This window comes from Diospyros lotus, chromosome 4 (genome assembly GCF_014633365.1).
Source record: "Diospyros lotus cultivar Yz01 chromosome 4, ASM1463336v1, whole genome shotgun sequence".
Taxonomy (NCBI): domain Eukaryota; kingdom Viridiplantae; phylum Streptophyta; class Magnoliopsida; order Ericales; family Ebenaceae; genus Diospyros; species Diospyros lotus.
Genome location: NC_068341.1, coordinates 8408004 through 8420096, shown reverse-complemented (window position 1 = coordinate 8420096; position 12093 = coordinate 8408004). Strand labels below are relative to the sequence as shown.

The window sequence follows — 12093 nt, the reverse complement described above, 5'->3', positions numbered from 1 at the left end:
AAAAGGAAAAAACGAGACAAGTATCTCCGATTTCATCAACAGGGATAAAACAAATTTATCCCTCCCTGATATGCTTTCTAATGAAGGGGAAAAACTGTGTCTGTCTCTAAAATTTTAGTTCCTTGGAAAGGTCCCTCTCATGTCTAAACTTGGAAATACAATACATGACCACCTATCAACAATACTAACATCAGTCAGAAGTTCGTTATTGTTCACTCATCAATGCATGAAGATCCACCACTCCATTTCCCCTACTAGTGACAGATAAAATGACAAAACTATTTTGCAAAACCAGTGAAGTTGCACAATGGGAAGCTAACTTAGGCAGCTTAAGTTCATAAACAAAACTAGTAACTTAATGTTGCAGAATTGTAAGTTTAGATGCTCAGAGAGGAACCTTTTCTTTTCTTTTCTTTTTTTCCCAACAAGTCTCATCCAAGTGAATCATTGCAGCAAATTCCACCAATAAATTGCATAGATTTGCGATGGGGAGTTTAATACAGTGATATCATTGTGGCTGCTGCCCTGTTTGGCACTAGCCTTTTTCCATTTTTTGCTTAAGGAAAAAAAAAACAAAGGTATTTGGCTGCTACAAAACTTCATCCTTTTTTAGCCTTCTCCATTGAAATGCAACGGGCAATGATACAGACATCTCAGTCAAACGATGGGCATTCATATGCATATATGATGTAGAATAAAAGCAAATGCATATGAGAGAGAAAGAAAGGTGGACCATGGTGATCTGGTGGCTTGATTCAGATTTTCAATGGCTACCAATTCTTTAGATGTTGCAGTGGCTAGAATGTTAAGGCAACATTGGCCGCACCTCTCTCTTCTCCTCAACAGCAGCATGTTACAAGCATGAACTTTGTAGTGCTCTCCCTAGAAAATAATGGAAGAGATAAGAAAAAAGGTGCATCCAAAAACCAATGAGCGCCAGATGTCTGACAACCCAATTAAAATTATAACTGAAGTGCATCTAAGCATGGAATAAAGATAACAGTTGCTGAATTCAGTGTTAAATAGCATGACGCATGACTTGGCCAGTATTATAATAGTTAAAAAACAAATTCAGATGATCAATAGTCATTTTCTTGTCTCTCTTTACAGTTTGAAGATTGAATACTACACAGAAAAGTGACAAAACCCCAGGGAACATAAAATGAATCGAATCCAACAAAAGTCAAGTCACATTGATACCAAATGATTGCTGGAAATAATAGAACAATTCATGTAGAGACACTACTGCACCCTCACCCTCCAAAAATGTTTAGCCTAGCTTTAGAGTGGACTTGTCAATTACAAGCAACAATTTCTGGCATCACTCTGCCTTCAACAACCCACTAGGTGGGATGCCATCATCCTGCCCAAAGGAACAAAAAAAATTGAAAGAGTTCTCAACCACGAGGGAAAGCAGTGAATGGGCTGTTTAGTTAAGTGAAGAAATTTTAAATTGCGTACAAACTCTTTCTTAAATAAATAGAACTCATTGCCAAGATACAGAACTAAACAATTTACTTTTAGACGTTCTGGTATAAAAACACGACTGGTTCAAGGACACATGATGTTTGTGTTTCCATAGATAATAATATGGATATATTTGATAATTAACTCCTTTAGTAACTAGCAAGGAATTTTGGAATCTATTTTAACCTGAAATGCAGTTATCATATGCAGGAGTCCAAAATACAGCTATCAACAAACGCTTGAAGCTCATTTTCAACTGACAAGTCAAGGAAAAATTCAGGCCTAGAGAGAAAATAATTCTACTAATGTCAGAATGATGGGTAAGATGTTCAGAACATGCTTATCAAAACGGCCATTTTTTTAATAACTATCTTTTGGTAGTGTCCTAACAATGAATCCTTGGTATTAAAAGATTAGCATATTAATGCTAAGTCTGATCCATCAACAGGTATATTAAAGACAAGAAGAATATAACACTTAATAATTTCTTTCATTCTGATAAGAACAATAATAATAGAACAAACAATAAAAATGAACTTTGTCTCCATAATCCAAAAAGGGAAAGTAATGTTTTCGACAAAAAGGTGTCTCTACAAAAGGCTCCCCACTTTGCAGGGGTTGTTTTTTTACACAACCTTACCCTTGCTTGCGAAAAGACTGTTTCTACAACTTGAACTCGGGCGGATCCAGAGGCGGATCTGGGGGAGGGCTGGCCCCCAGATCCGCAGGTCATGCCAGCCCCCCTTCCCCCCAAATGGGCCAGATCCGCAGGCACATCCACGGACGAATTTGGGAGAGGACTGAGGCTGGCACAGGCTGCAACCTTACTATTGCTTACCAAGGCTTGCCCTCAAAGTAGTGATTTCCATAAGAAATAAAAAATAAAGTAAAAAGCAATGGTGGGATGCAATACTCATGCCATGAACAAAAAAGAAGTACAAATAACATCCTGATAACATGTTAAGGACACAGGTGAAATCACATTATAAAGGGCCAAACTACTTATTTTGCAACTGAGTATTAAAGAACACAGACTAAGCTTACATGCACAATTTATCTAGGGCAATTGCAGAAACATAAAAGGCAACTAATTTTGTCAACTAATTAAGGATCAATTTTGCATTGTGCATTTCTTTTGAGAATGTCCCAACATATGGCAGCGACCACATTGGACAACTCTCTTGGGACGCTTTAAACTCTCCACACGAAGAACCTTCTTTTTGGGCCTTCCAGGAGGTCGTCGGGTCTTGGGTGGGCGTATTGTAATATCAACTTTAGCACCTCCACCCTCAGCTCCCTCACCAGGCTCGTTCCATAGGCTTCTCTCTGGAATTGGATTTATCAATTGTGAATAGGTTTCACGGTAGCTAGCTATTGTGAAACAATGCTCAGCAAATAACTGGGTGTCTTGACCACAAGATATGAGTGCTGCAGCAGCATGTGCACACGGCAAACCATAGAGTTGCCAACGTCGACAAGAACATATTCTACTTCTTATGTCCACAATATTTGTCCGTTCAGTAGACACAATTTCAAATTCAACTTCATTTGCACGAAGTACTTGATAGCAACGAGAATCTGCAATTGCTTCTAAAATCCTCTTCTCAGCCGTTGGTACAAGAATTGAGGCCCATCTCAAGCCCATATTACGACGCTCAGTGAACCAAGATAACATCTGAAGGCGGATGTGTTCCATCATCTGTACAATGGGTAGTTCATGACACTCAAGGGCCCAGTTATACAATATTTCTGTCACCCCCAATGTGAAGTGCCCATATCGCACCCCCTCAAAATAGGCAACAGCCCACAGTTGGGGTGGAAATTGCTGAAACCATTGTATGACATCTTGTGATATTTCTACCATCTCAGATATCTTGCTTTCAAACTCAATTGCTGTAAGGGCATAAACAGCGTTCCAAAAGATGTTCACCAACTTGGAATTCTTAAATGTATCACGAAAATTCTCACTTATGTATCTCAAGCAAAAACCATGAAATGCACTTGGGAAATGAGTCTCAACTGCCTCAACGATTCCTGGTTGCCTTTCAGAAAGTATTGTAAGTCTTGGCATGTTGTCAGTATTTACTCCAAGAAGCTTTCGCAATTCAGACATAAACCACATCCAATTCTCATCGCTTTCCACATCAACAACAGCAACAGCCAACGGAAACAAGGCATCATCAGCATCAACAGCAGCAGCACAAAGTAATGCACCCAGATACTTCCCCTTCAGGTGTGCTTTGTCAAGTTCCAAAAGTGGTCTACAAGCATTTATAAAACCGTAGATTGATGCTCGGTAAGATATGAAGAGCCTTTGGAAGCAATTTTCTTGTCCAGTGGCAAAAACCGATGCAATGCTTCCTGGGTTAGTTTTCCTTATCTGTTCGCAGTATGCTGGAAGAAGGCGATATCCTTCTTCAAAAGTTCCATGTAATGCAGCCATGCTGCGCTCCTTGCCACGCCAAGCTTGCATGTAAGACACAGCAACTCCATGCTGATCACGAATATCTTGCAAAATTTCCTTGGGTTTATACCGCGGGTTGTCCCTCACCCGTGCTTCAACAGACCTGGCAACCCATCCAACCGAGGCTTGCTGATGATGAAGGTTGCGAACTCCTTCACATGTATGCTCTCCATTAAGGGTTCTAATTGAAAACGTAGGAACCCCCGGGCATTTTGCGACATGTACACGCCAGGGACAACCCTTCTTTGAGCATTTGGCAATAAACCGGCTACGATCAGATTTCACAATCCGAAGATCAAAATGCAATGCTATGGCAATGTCCTTTAGGGTTCTTCGGCAAGTCTCAACATCAGGGAATTCCTGCCCAATAACTAAAGAGTAATCTGTCAAATCAAGAGACGATGAATCAGGAAGTACGGTCATCGACTGATCAGCCATACATAAATATACCCAATACACCCCTACTCCAGCTCCTTATTATTCAAAACTTTTCATCCTGCCGCTGTCAAGTCCTCAACGGTACGGATTTCCAAATGTACAGGGGTGGTGTTGATTTGCTGCAACAGCAAGAAGTAAACGATTAAATCTTCGTTTCCCAAACAAAAGAGGAAATTGATGGAATTCATACGAGGACAACAGTAAGTGCTCATTCGAGTTAAAATTTGGCGTTCCAATTATAGGTTCTTAATTTCGGACCCTGTATCTGTATGAGAGATAGAGAGAGAAGATAGAATCACCTGGCCGCACGTATGAGCTCCGCGATCTTGGCCCGAGATCCGACACCCAATATGCGGCGGCGGAGATACAATTGGAAGCGCCGCTGCGACGAAAACGGGGGAGGCTTTGGGGTAAATATAAGAACAAAACACATGCAACAGAGTGAGATATAAGCGTTTTCGCCGTCAACAAGAGGCTCCGGTGACGATGGCCGGTTACAATTCAGATGGGCACGAGGCCGATGCTTCTTGCTCTGTGCCCTAATTTTCCACAACGACGAAGCTCGCTGTGTTTCCTAATGCCTTCCCCAATCTCATTAGTGTGCGATGACTCATACATTGCTTCCCCTGCTCATCGGCTCTTCTTCATTTTTTAATCTCGAAATGACAATTCTACCCTCCCTCCACCCCTCATTAGACCTGGGAAAAATGTAAATTCAGGTTATACACGAGGATAATGCTCGTAAAATTACCCTATTTAAATTGTCCTTTATCTTTCTGCTTTAAAGCTATGACGTTGGAGTTCTCTTTCTAATTCTAGTTTTTATTTTTAGTTTTTATAAAATATAAAACTAGTGTTTAATTACTATTTTTAATTTAAAAATCATGGGAAGGATTTGAAAAAAAAAATTAAAAGAATGTGATTTATTTTTTCTTTTATTTTTTTTCTCCCCTCAACCAATCTCTTAATAACGTTTAAGGTCTCTTACTAACATTAAAAAGAATAATTTTAAAATTTATAATTATTGTGATTCTCGATCTCTTTTTTATATTTTATGACTTTACATTGTGATTCTCCATCTCTTTTTTATATTTTATAACTTTATATTAGAAAAAATCATAAAAAAATACGAATGGGTGGAATCAAAGTTTATAAAACAACCATATACAAATTTGTTAAAAAAGATGTAGACCAAAAATCAAATTATGTCATACATTAAATTGAAAACTAATTATTAGGTTTGGAATTTGATATTAATTTGACACTAATACTATTTGTTCAATTTAACATGTTATTTAATATAACAAATATAACACACAACTAATAGAAGGTTATAAAATCATCAAATTCCACAACTATTTAAATTTTTTCTTTAGACAAATTAGTGGGTAGGTACTGCTAAAATTGAATCAACACGAAAAAGTTCACCTTTTTGACTAAATACTCATTCTTAATTTTCAATAATTGTATGGATATCATGAATGGGGTAAACTTAGATAAAAAAATTAAATATTGGATGAAATCAATGATATGATCTTGGAGTTTTTTTTGAATGGACATTCCCATTAAATAGCCCATATATATTGTTCTCTTGGTTGTCTCACAAATGAAAATAAACATTATCGAACAGTGATTATTCTAAACTAACGACAAAAAACTTAACGTTCTTCTTTTAAAATTCATTATGTAATTAACAGAGAAAAAAACACATATCTTCCAAATGAAGAGATAGATTTTGTCCAGATATAATATTTTTAGAAGAATAAATGAGTTTTTTTCCTATTAATTTTATAATGAATTTTGGAAGAAAAATATTAAGTTTTCTGCCGTTAATTTGAAATAATCAATATTTGGTGATGTGACTTATTTTTATTGGTGAGACAGTCGAGATGATAGAGATGTGGGACAAGAAATATGGGTTCCCCATTAAATGATCCAATAATTTATAATTTTTTTATACCTTTTCATGTGACACATAATTAAATATTGAAACGGATCTAGACCCATACATTTAATTATATCACTTTAATGGGTTTTCTCAGTCTTATCAAGTCATTCTTCACAATTCAAAATTTTAATGAGTGATAACTCATTTAGAATATGATATAAACAAATTCTAACAATGTGTACATGAACAATATATCTAGAGTTATACTCTATCAACTTGGGAGTGTGAACAAATTATGAAAAAAAATTAATGATGTAAATTTAGAGTTACTTACAGGCTACAAACTTGGCCAGTAGAATTATGATAAGTATATTCATAATACTTTAATCATTAGTTGTGGGTTACATTAATTAATTCTAAAATTTGTAATGATTATTTGATAAACAGGTAACCGCCTCTGTTAGTTGCCTTTGGCACCTTATAATGTCTTTGATGGCCACCTTAAAGTGGCTTATCTGTTAAAAAGGTTAATGGTGCTAAACGTGCACTTTGGCAACTTATATGTAATAATGTAGAGATACATGTGTGCTGTGGTGCTTACACATAAAAATGTTTAATAAACATACATGAAGAATACATTTGTTGTTTTGTTTTTTTATTTTAGTTTTGATGATTAAAAATAATATTATTTGAATAATAAAAATGATTGTCTAATTGATTCGTTTCTAGGTGCACCCGAATTGTTTTATAAGCACCTACATGAAAATCAATTTCGTCATGAAAAAAAATTCATCTAATGCCAAAATATTGTTCTCAAAATTCTTGATAGCATTTGAAAAAAAAAAAAAAGTTTTATCATTTAAAGTTGATTTATAAAAAATGGTATTTAAGCACTTGAAAAATAAAATAATTATTTTAAAATGTAAAAGCCAAGTTGTCAACTACATATGAGGTATAATCGACCGCTTGAGGCTTTGTTGTCGACTAGCTGTCCAAGACAGTCAACTAGGTAAATGCAAGCTCTCGATCATGTGCAATCGGCTACTACTGCATGAAATTCGGTCGATCGATTTCATTCTAGTCAATCATTTTGTCATGCTTGTCGACCGTTTATTGAGGGTTTGCTCAAATCGGTCGACTGTCTCTTAACCCTGTCGACCATTTTCGTCTCATGTGTCTTTAACGATTAGTTTTGCAGATTATTTATGACGAACAACGGCTCCATCAACAGCTATTAAATTCAAATAGTTGATGAATTTCATAAATACCAGCCTAATAGTGTATTTAAGGGATTAGAGAATCCATTGCAAGTTTGAAATTCTACAATCTCATTCAAGTGCTCAAGTGTTTTTAAATTTTCTCTCAAAAACTTTGTAAATCAGTTTGCATCTATTGTTCAAACATCTGTATTTATTTTTGAGAAACAATTATAATTGAGAGATTCATTTTTCATATTATCTCTTATTGTAAAATCATTATATATTGCATGGCAAAATTGTTAAAGAGCATACTTGAAATCAAGTAAGAGGTTTTAATGGATGCTTTAAAATCTTTATTGAGAAGTTAAGGTAGTGGATTGCATCGATTGAGCCGAACTACTACAAATCGATTGTGTGATTTTTGTATTTTTTATTTCATTCACTTTAGCATACTTATTATGTTTAACTTAGACTAATTGAGAAAGAGTCATTGGATAATTTTTATTATATTTGTAGTAGTAAGAATTTTCTTGTTGACAAATATAATAATGAAATTGACATTCTAACCACTGAATTAAATATACAATCTAGTAGTAAATTATTAACTTCTCTAAGAAACTTCAACTTAAACTTCACATTCAATGGATAATAGTTGAATGTCACATATTTTTTTTGGGGGGCAAATTTTAAATGATAACACCAGTAAATATAAGAACAAAGTTATTTTTGCTCAATTATAAGTGACATATTTCTTAATTGCAAGTGCTTACTTATATAATAGAATAAATAGATATTACCCCACGAGCATAGTCCAACAGTTGAGACCGTATATGTGTTGGTCTCAAAGAGTTTTGAATTCTAACTGTTATATAGTCAGTCACAGGTCCAGTGTTCAAATTTTATTGTTGGGTTCTGTGATTTACTTCTCCTGCAAAAATCTTGGAGCTGAACTGCGGGAGGCCCTTAAGATGAAGGATTTCACCTTTTGCTCTCAAAGAATAGATAGATATTAAAACTAAAAGTTTTAAATAATTAAATAAAAATAATAATATAAAAAAACTGAATTTGGTAAAATAATCAAGATTTCATCACATCATTCAAGATTATTTGATTTGGTTAAACAATTTTTTATTTTATGAATGGTACAATAAAATCAATACATTATAAATTTTAAATGACATAATTTAAATAAATACTCACCTTAAATGTAGATATCCAGTTATACATGCCTTGAATTAAGTATTTATTCATCTTCAAAATATAGATCAAATGATCGGACGGATAATATATCAAAGTTGTCAATTTAATGAATTACAACTTTAATTCTCGTCCTAAGTACAGTAAACAATTTATCTCGTAACATGAGCACCAGAAACCGGGTTCCAGTTACAGTATTTACTCGATTTAAACCTACATATCTTTCGCTTTCAATGAATGTGCGATGCAGCACGAAGCCGACATTAAGGCTGCTAGTAGCACGAGCACTGAGGAGCGCCAACTTGTTCAGTCTTCCACGCGGCAACTGCCGTACGTTTGGTGGTCTGCCGCAAACACCAAAGCACAGCCACTCACCGTTCATCCATTTATCTTCTTATCCCTTTGTGACTTCGTCTGGTAAATTTTCCCCACCTATGTTAGCTTTTTGGTTTCTTCAGTATTAGTTTTGTCAATTGAACGTCAATTTCGATTCTTGAAGCGTTGAGTACATGTAGTTTGCTGACGGGTGAATTAGCAGCAGCAGCGGGTGATAATATAAAAGCAAGGTGTCCATCAGTCTTGGAGAATCAAATGCACGAGATAGCTGCTTTTTCATCTGAAAATGGCTCATCTGCAAGCGAACTACTCACCAAACCTCACGTCCAGAGCAATCTGCCGAGAAATTTCATTCAGATTCAACGCGGGTAGCGACTGCTTCAGAGTGAGTCTCCTCAACCATGGAACTGTTCCCAGAGACAGAAGAAGCAGTAAGTTTCCGGTTCTCCGCTCTGCCGCATCGGCCGATCAGGGCGTGGAGTTGGGCGGAGGGAGAACGGACGAGAAGCAGGGAGATGAAGAGGATCAGTTTGGGTGTCTGGCGAAAGAGCATGGATGGAAGGTGAGGAGGTTGGCCGAGGACCCAGATGAAATGAGAATGGTTGCTCAAGTTCAGGCCGAAGCATTTCACGTCCCTATGTTTCTCTTCAATGATCTTTTCTTCCTGTTCTTTCAGGTCTGCCCGGCCGCCTTCGTCCATTCTGAACATTAATTAATGGCGGATTCACATTCCATGAATTGGGTTTCATTCAATCTCTCGTGCTGTTTCTTCTTTGCAGGCTGAAGTGCTTTCAGCACTTCTTTACAGACTCAGGAACTCACCCCCAGACAGGTAAATTAAGCATTAGCCACGGATTCTTCCTCCGTTATTGAAGAAATCAACACCTGACTGGTAGCTTCAAATCAACTGGATGATCTGGTCTTACGCAGATATGCTTGCTTGGTTGCCGAGCCCAACGCTGATTCGTCCGGCCAGCTCGTGGGAGTGGTAGATGTCACAGTCCTGAGAGACGACGCTGTTCTTGAACATCTCCCTGGAGCAGAAGAGTATCTCTACGTTTCCGGAATAGCAGTGCTAAACAATTTCAGGTGCAGCTAGTTAGTTAGATGCCTCTTATTATGATGTGATACATTAACAATTAAAGTAGAAACTGCTTATTTACAAGCTATAATATACCACTTTAACCGAGCTATATTTCCTATATCTATTACCATCTCCGGTTCACAATTGGACTAAAATTTACTTAAAAGACACCCAATTTCAATCATATCAATTTAAAAACTTAACAGATTACTTTTGAATATGGTGAGAGAGTTGTGTGAACATTGATTGATGAACAGGAGGAAGAAAGTGGCGACTGCATTGCTGAAAGCCTGCGACGTGCTGTCTGGTCTCTGGGGATTCGAGTATCTGGTGCTGAGGGCTTATGAAAATGATTGGGGAGCTCTCAAGCTGTACGGAAACGCGGGCTACAGAGTCGTTTCCGGTGATCCACCATGGATGACCACTTGGATCGGCCGCCGCCGCCGCGTTCTTATGATCAAACGCACCATTAATGATTGAGTTATCCGCGCATATTGTGTTGGGAAACAGGCCAAAGTGCACATAAATTTTTTTTTCACTTTTCTTTCATTTTTTTTTTTTTGATAGCAGCTGCTGTTGATTCCTTTTAGACTGTAATTGTAATTGTATTGTGAGGTTGAATTTTTGTATCTGCACTTCCACGAGTGATGGCAATGTGAAGCAGTTTGGAAGGAGGCAGGGGCGGATCAGGGGGAGGGCTGGCCCCCAGATCCGCAGGTCTCCCCCCCCCCAAAAAGAAAAAAAAATGGGTCAGATCTGCAGGGCAGATCCAGGGGAAGGAGGGAGAATAGCCCAAATGGTTGCATGATGCGTTCCGGGAGATGTCTTTTTGCCTTCGATGGCTTGGTTGGTTTCTTGACCAATACCATATCGATGATTAGTGTGATGATGGAGGAATTTATGCTATTATTAATGAGGTTCATAATAGGAGTTTTATCCATTGCACTTGAAATGGTCCGACGAATCTCCAATTCACTTCTCAATCATCAATCACATCTGCTCGTTAAATAAACACCATACTGCTGGTTCTTATTTTTTAATTTTTTGGTAGATGAAAATGGGAATAAACACCATACTGGCTAGTGCAAAATGAAAAGAACAACCTCGAAGCATAGTTCCGTCGTCAAAAGAAGGACATTTTGGGGTGTTACTTTTTGAGCCTTTAGATTCTATATTCGAGTCCTGACTAGGGGAAAAAACTCAGCAGTCAGAGCGATATTGAAAATTGAAAATCGCTTGCCGTCCTCACGTTTGTGGTGAAAGACTAGGGATTGAACTGGGTGCTGAGTCATCTAATTTACATCTTTTACTGATATCGTGGGGCCAAACAACAGAGGGCCTTCATGATGGTGCGTTAATAAAAAAAAAAAACTACCAAAAAGTTTCTCCATCTAAGAATGAAGACCGTCAATTAACAACAATATTGGGCCATTTGATGGGAGTAGTACTAATACTGGGCCTTTAAATCCAGGACGAGATGCAAGACGGGCCCCTAGGTGGGTCGTATAGCTCTCTGTTGGCTTGACCTGATTTATCGTATTTAGTGTCGTGTTGTGTCGTCTACTCGCGCGAGTGAAGTGTTTTTATTGGCTTTGCCCCTCTTAACGCGTGGGGCAATTGCTATTCAAGCCAAAATTTGAGGAGACAATTGTTAAAAATCATTTTCAACAGGGTCTCCCTATCTATCTTGTCACTTCTCAAATTTTTGTTGAGCTTCAAATGGCTCGCTAAAGTTGAGGATCGATAAATTGTTCTCTATTCTTATTGTCCCAACAACTCTCTCCTATAGATCTGGAATTAGAAAAAGACGCTAGTGACAAGTAGCAGCGACAGTGGCGATAAGCAACAGCAACGTTTACAAGCAAAACGGAGGCTGGGAGTGAAAGGCTAGAGTCAGATAATGAGGAAAAGAGCGATACAAATGTAGATGATGAAGAGAGTGATGTAGATGAAAAGGACGAAAAGAGTGATGCAGGTTTTCAGGGTGAGTGGAGGCCGAAATTTTTAGAAAATAGGTTTG

The 12093-nt window shown here is 37.4% G+C and overlaps 2 protein-coding genes across 3 annotated transcripts; one reads left to right on the top strand and one right to left on the bottom strand.

Moving 5' to 3' along the window:
- Positions 1 to 2420: 2420 nt before the first annotated feature.
- LOC127800464 (uncharacterized) lies at positions 2421 to 4995 on the bottom strand. Its single transcript, XM_052335081.1, has 2 exons — positions 4669 to 4995; positions 2421 to 4488 (listed from the first exon to the last, which is right to left on the bottom strand). Exon 2 carries the CDS (start codon positions 4367 to 4369, stop codon positions 2579 to 2581), a length of 1791 nt encoding a protein of 596 aa, XP_052191041.1. The 5' UTR covers positions 4370 to 4488; positions 4669 to 4995; the 3' UTR covers positions 2421 to 2578.
- A 3916-nt stretch (positions 4996 to 8911) lies between these two features.
- Positions 8912 to 11085, top strand: LOC127798959 (uncharacterized). 2 transcript variants are annotated; one of them, XM_052332619.1, is made up of 5 exons: positions 8912 to 9070; positions 9153 to 9665; positions 9769 to 9821; positions 9920 to 10078; positions 10331 to 11085. In XM_052332619.1, the coding sequence occupies exons 2-5, from the start codon at positions 9276 to 9278 to the stop codon at positions 10551 to 10553; spliced, it is 825 nt and encodes a 274-aa protein (XP_052188579.1). In that variant the 5' UTR covers positions 8912 to 9070; positions 9153 to 9275; the 3' UTR covers positions 10554 to 11085. The 2 variants fall into 2 exon arrangements, with proteins under 2 accessions (XP_052188579.1, XP_052188578.1); XM_052332618.1 differs by lacking the exon at positions 8912 to 9070 and having other exon boundaries at positions 9077 to 9665.
- Positions 11086 to 12093: the final 1008 nt, after the last annotated feature.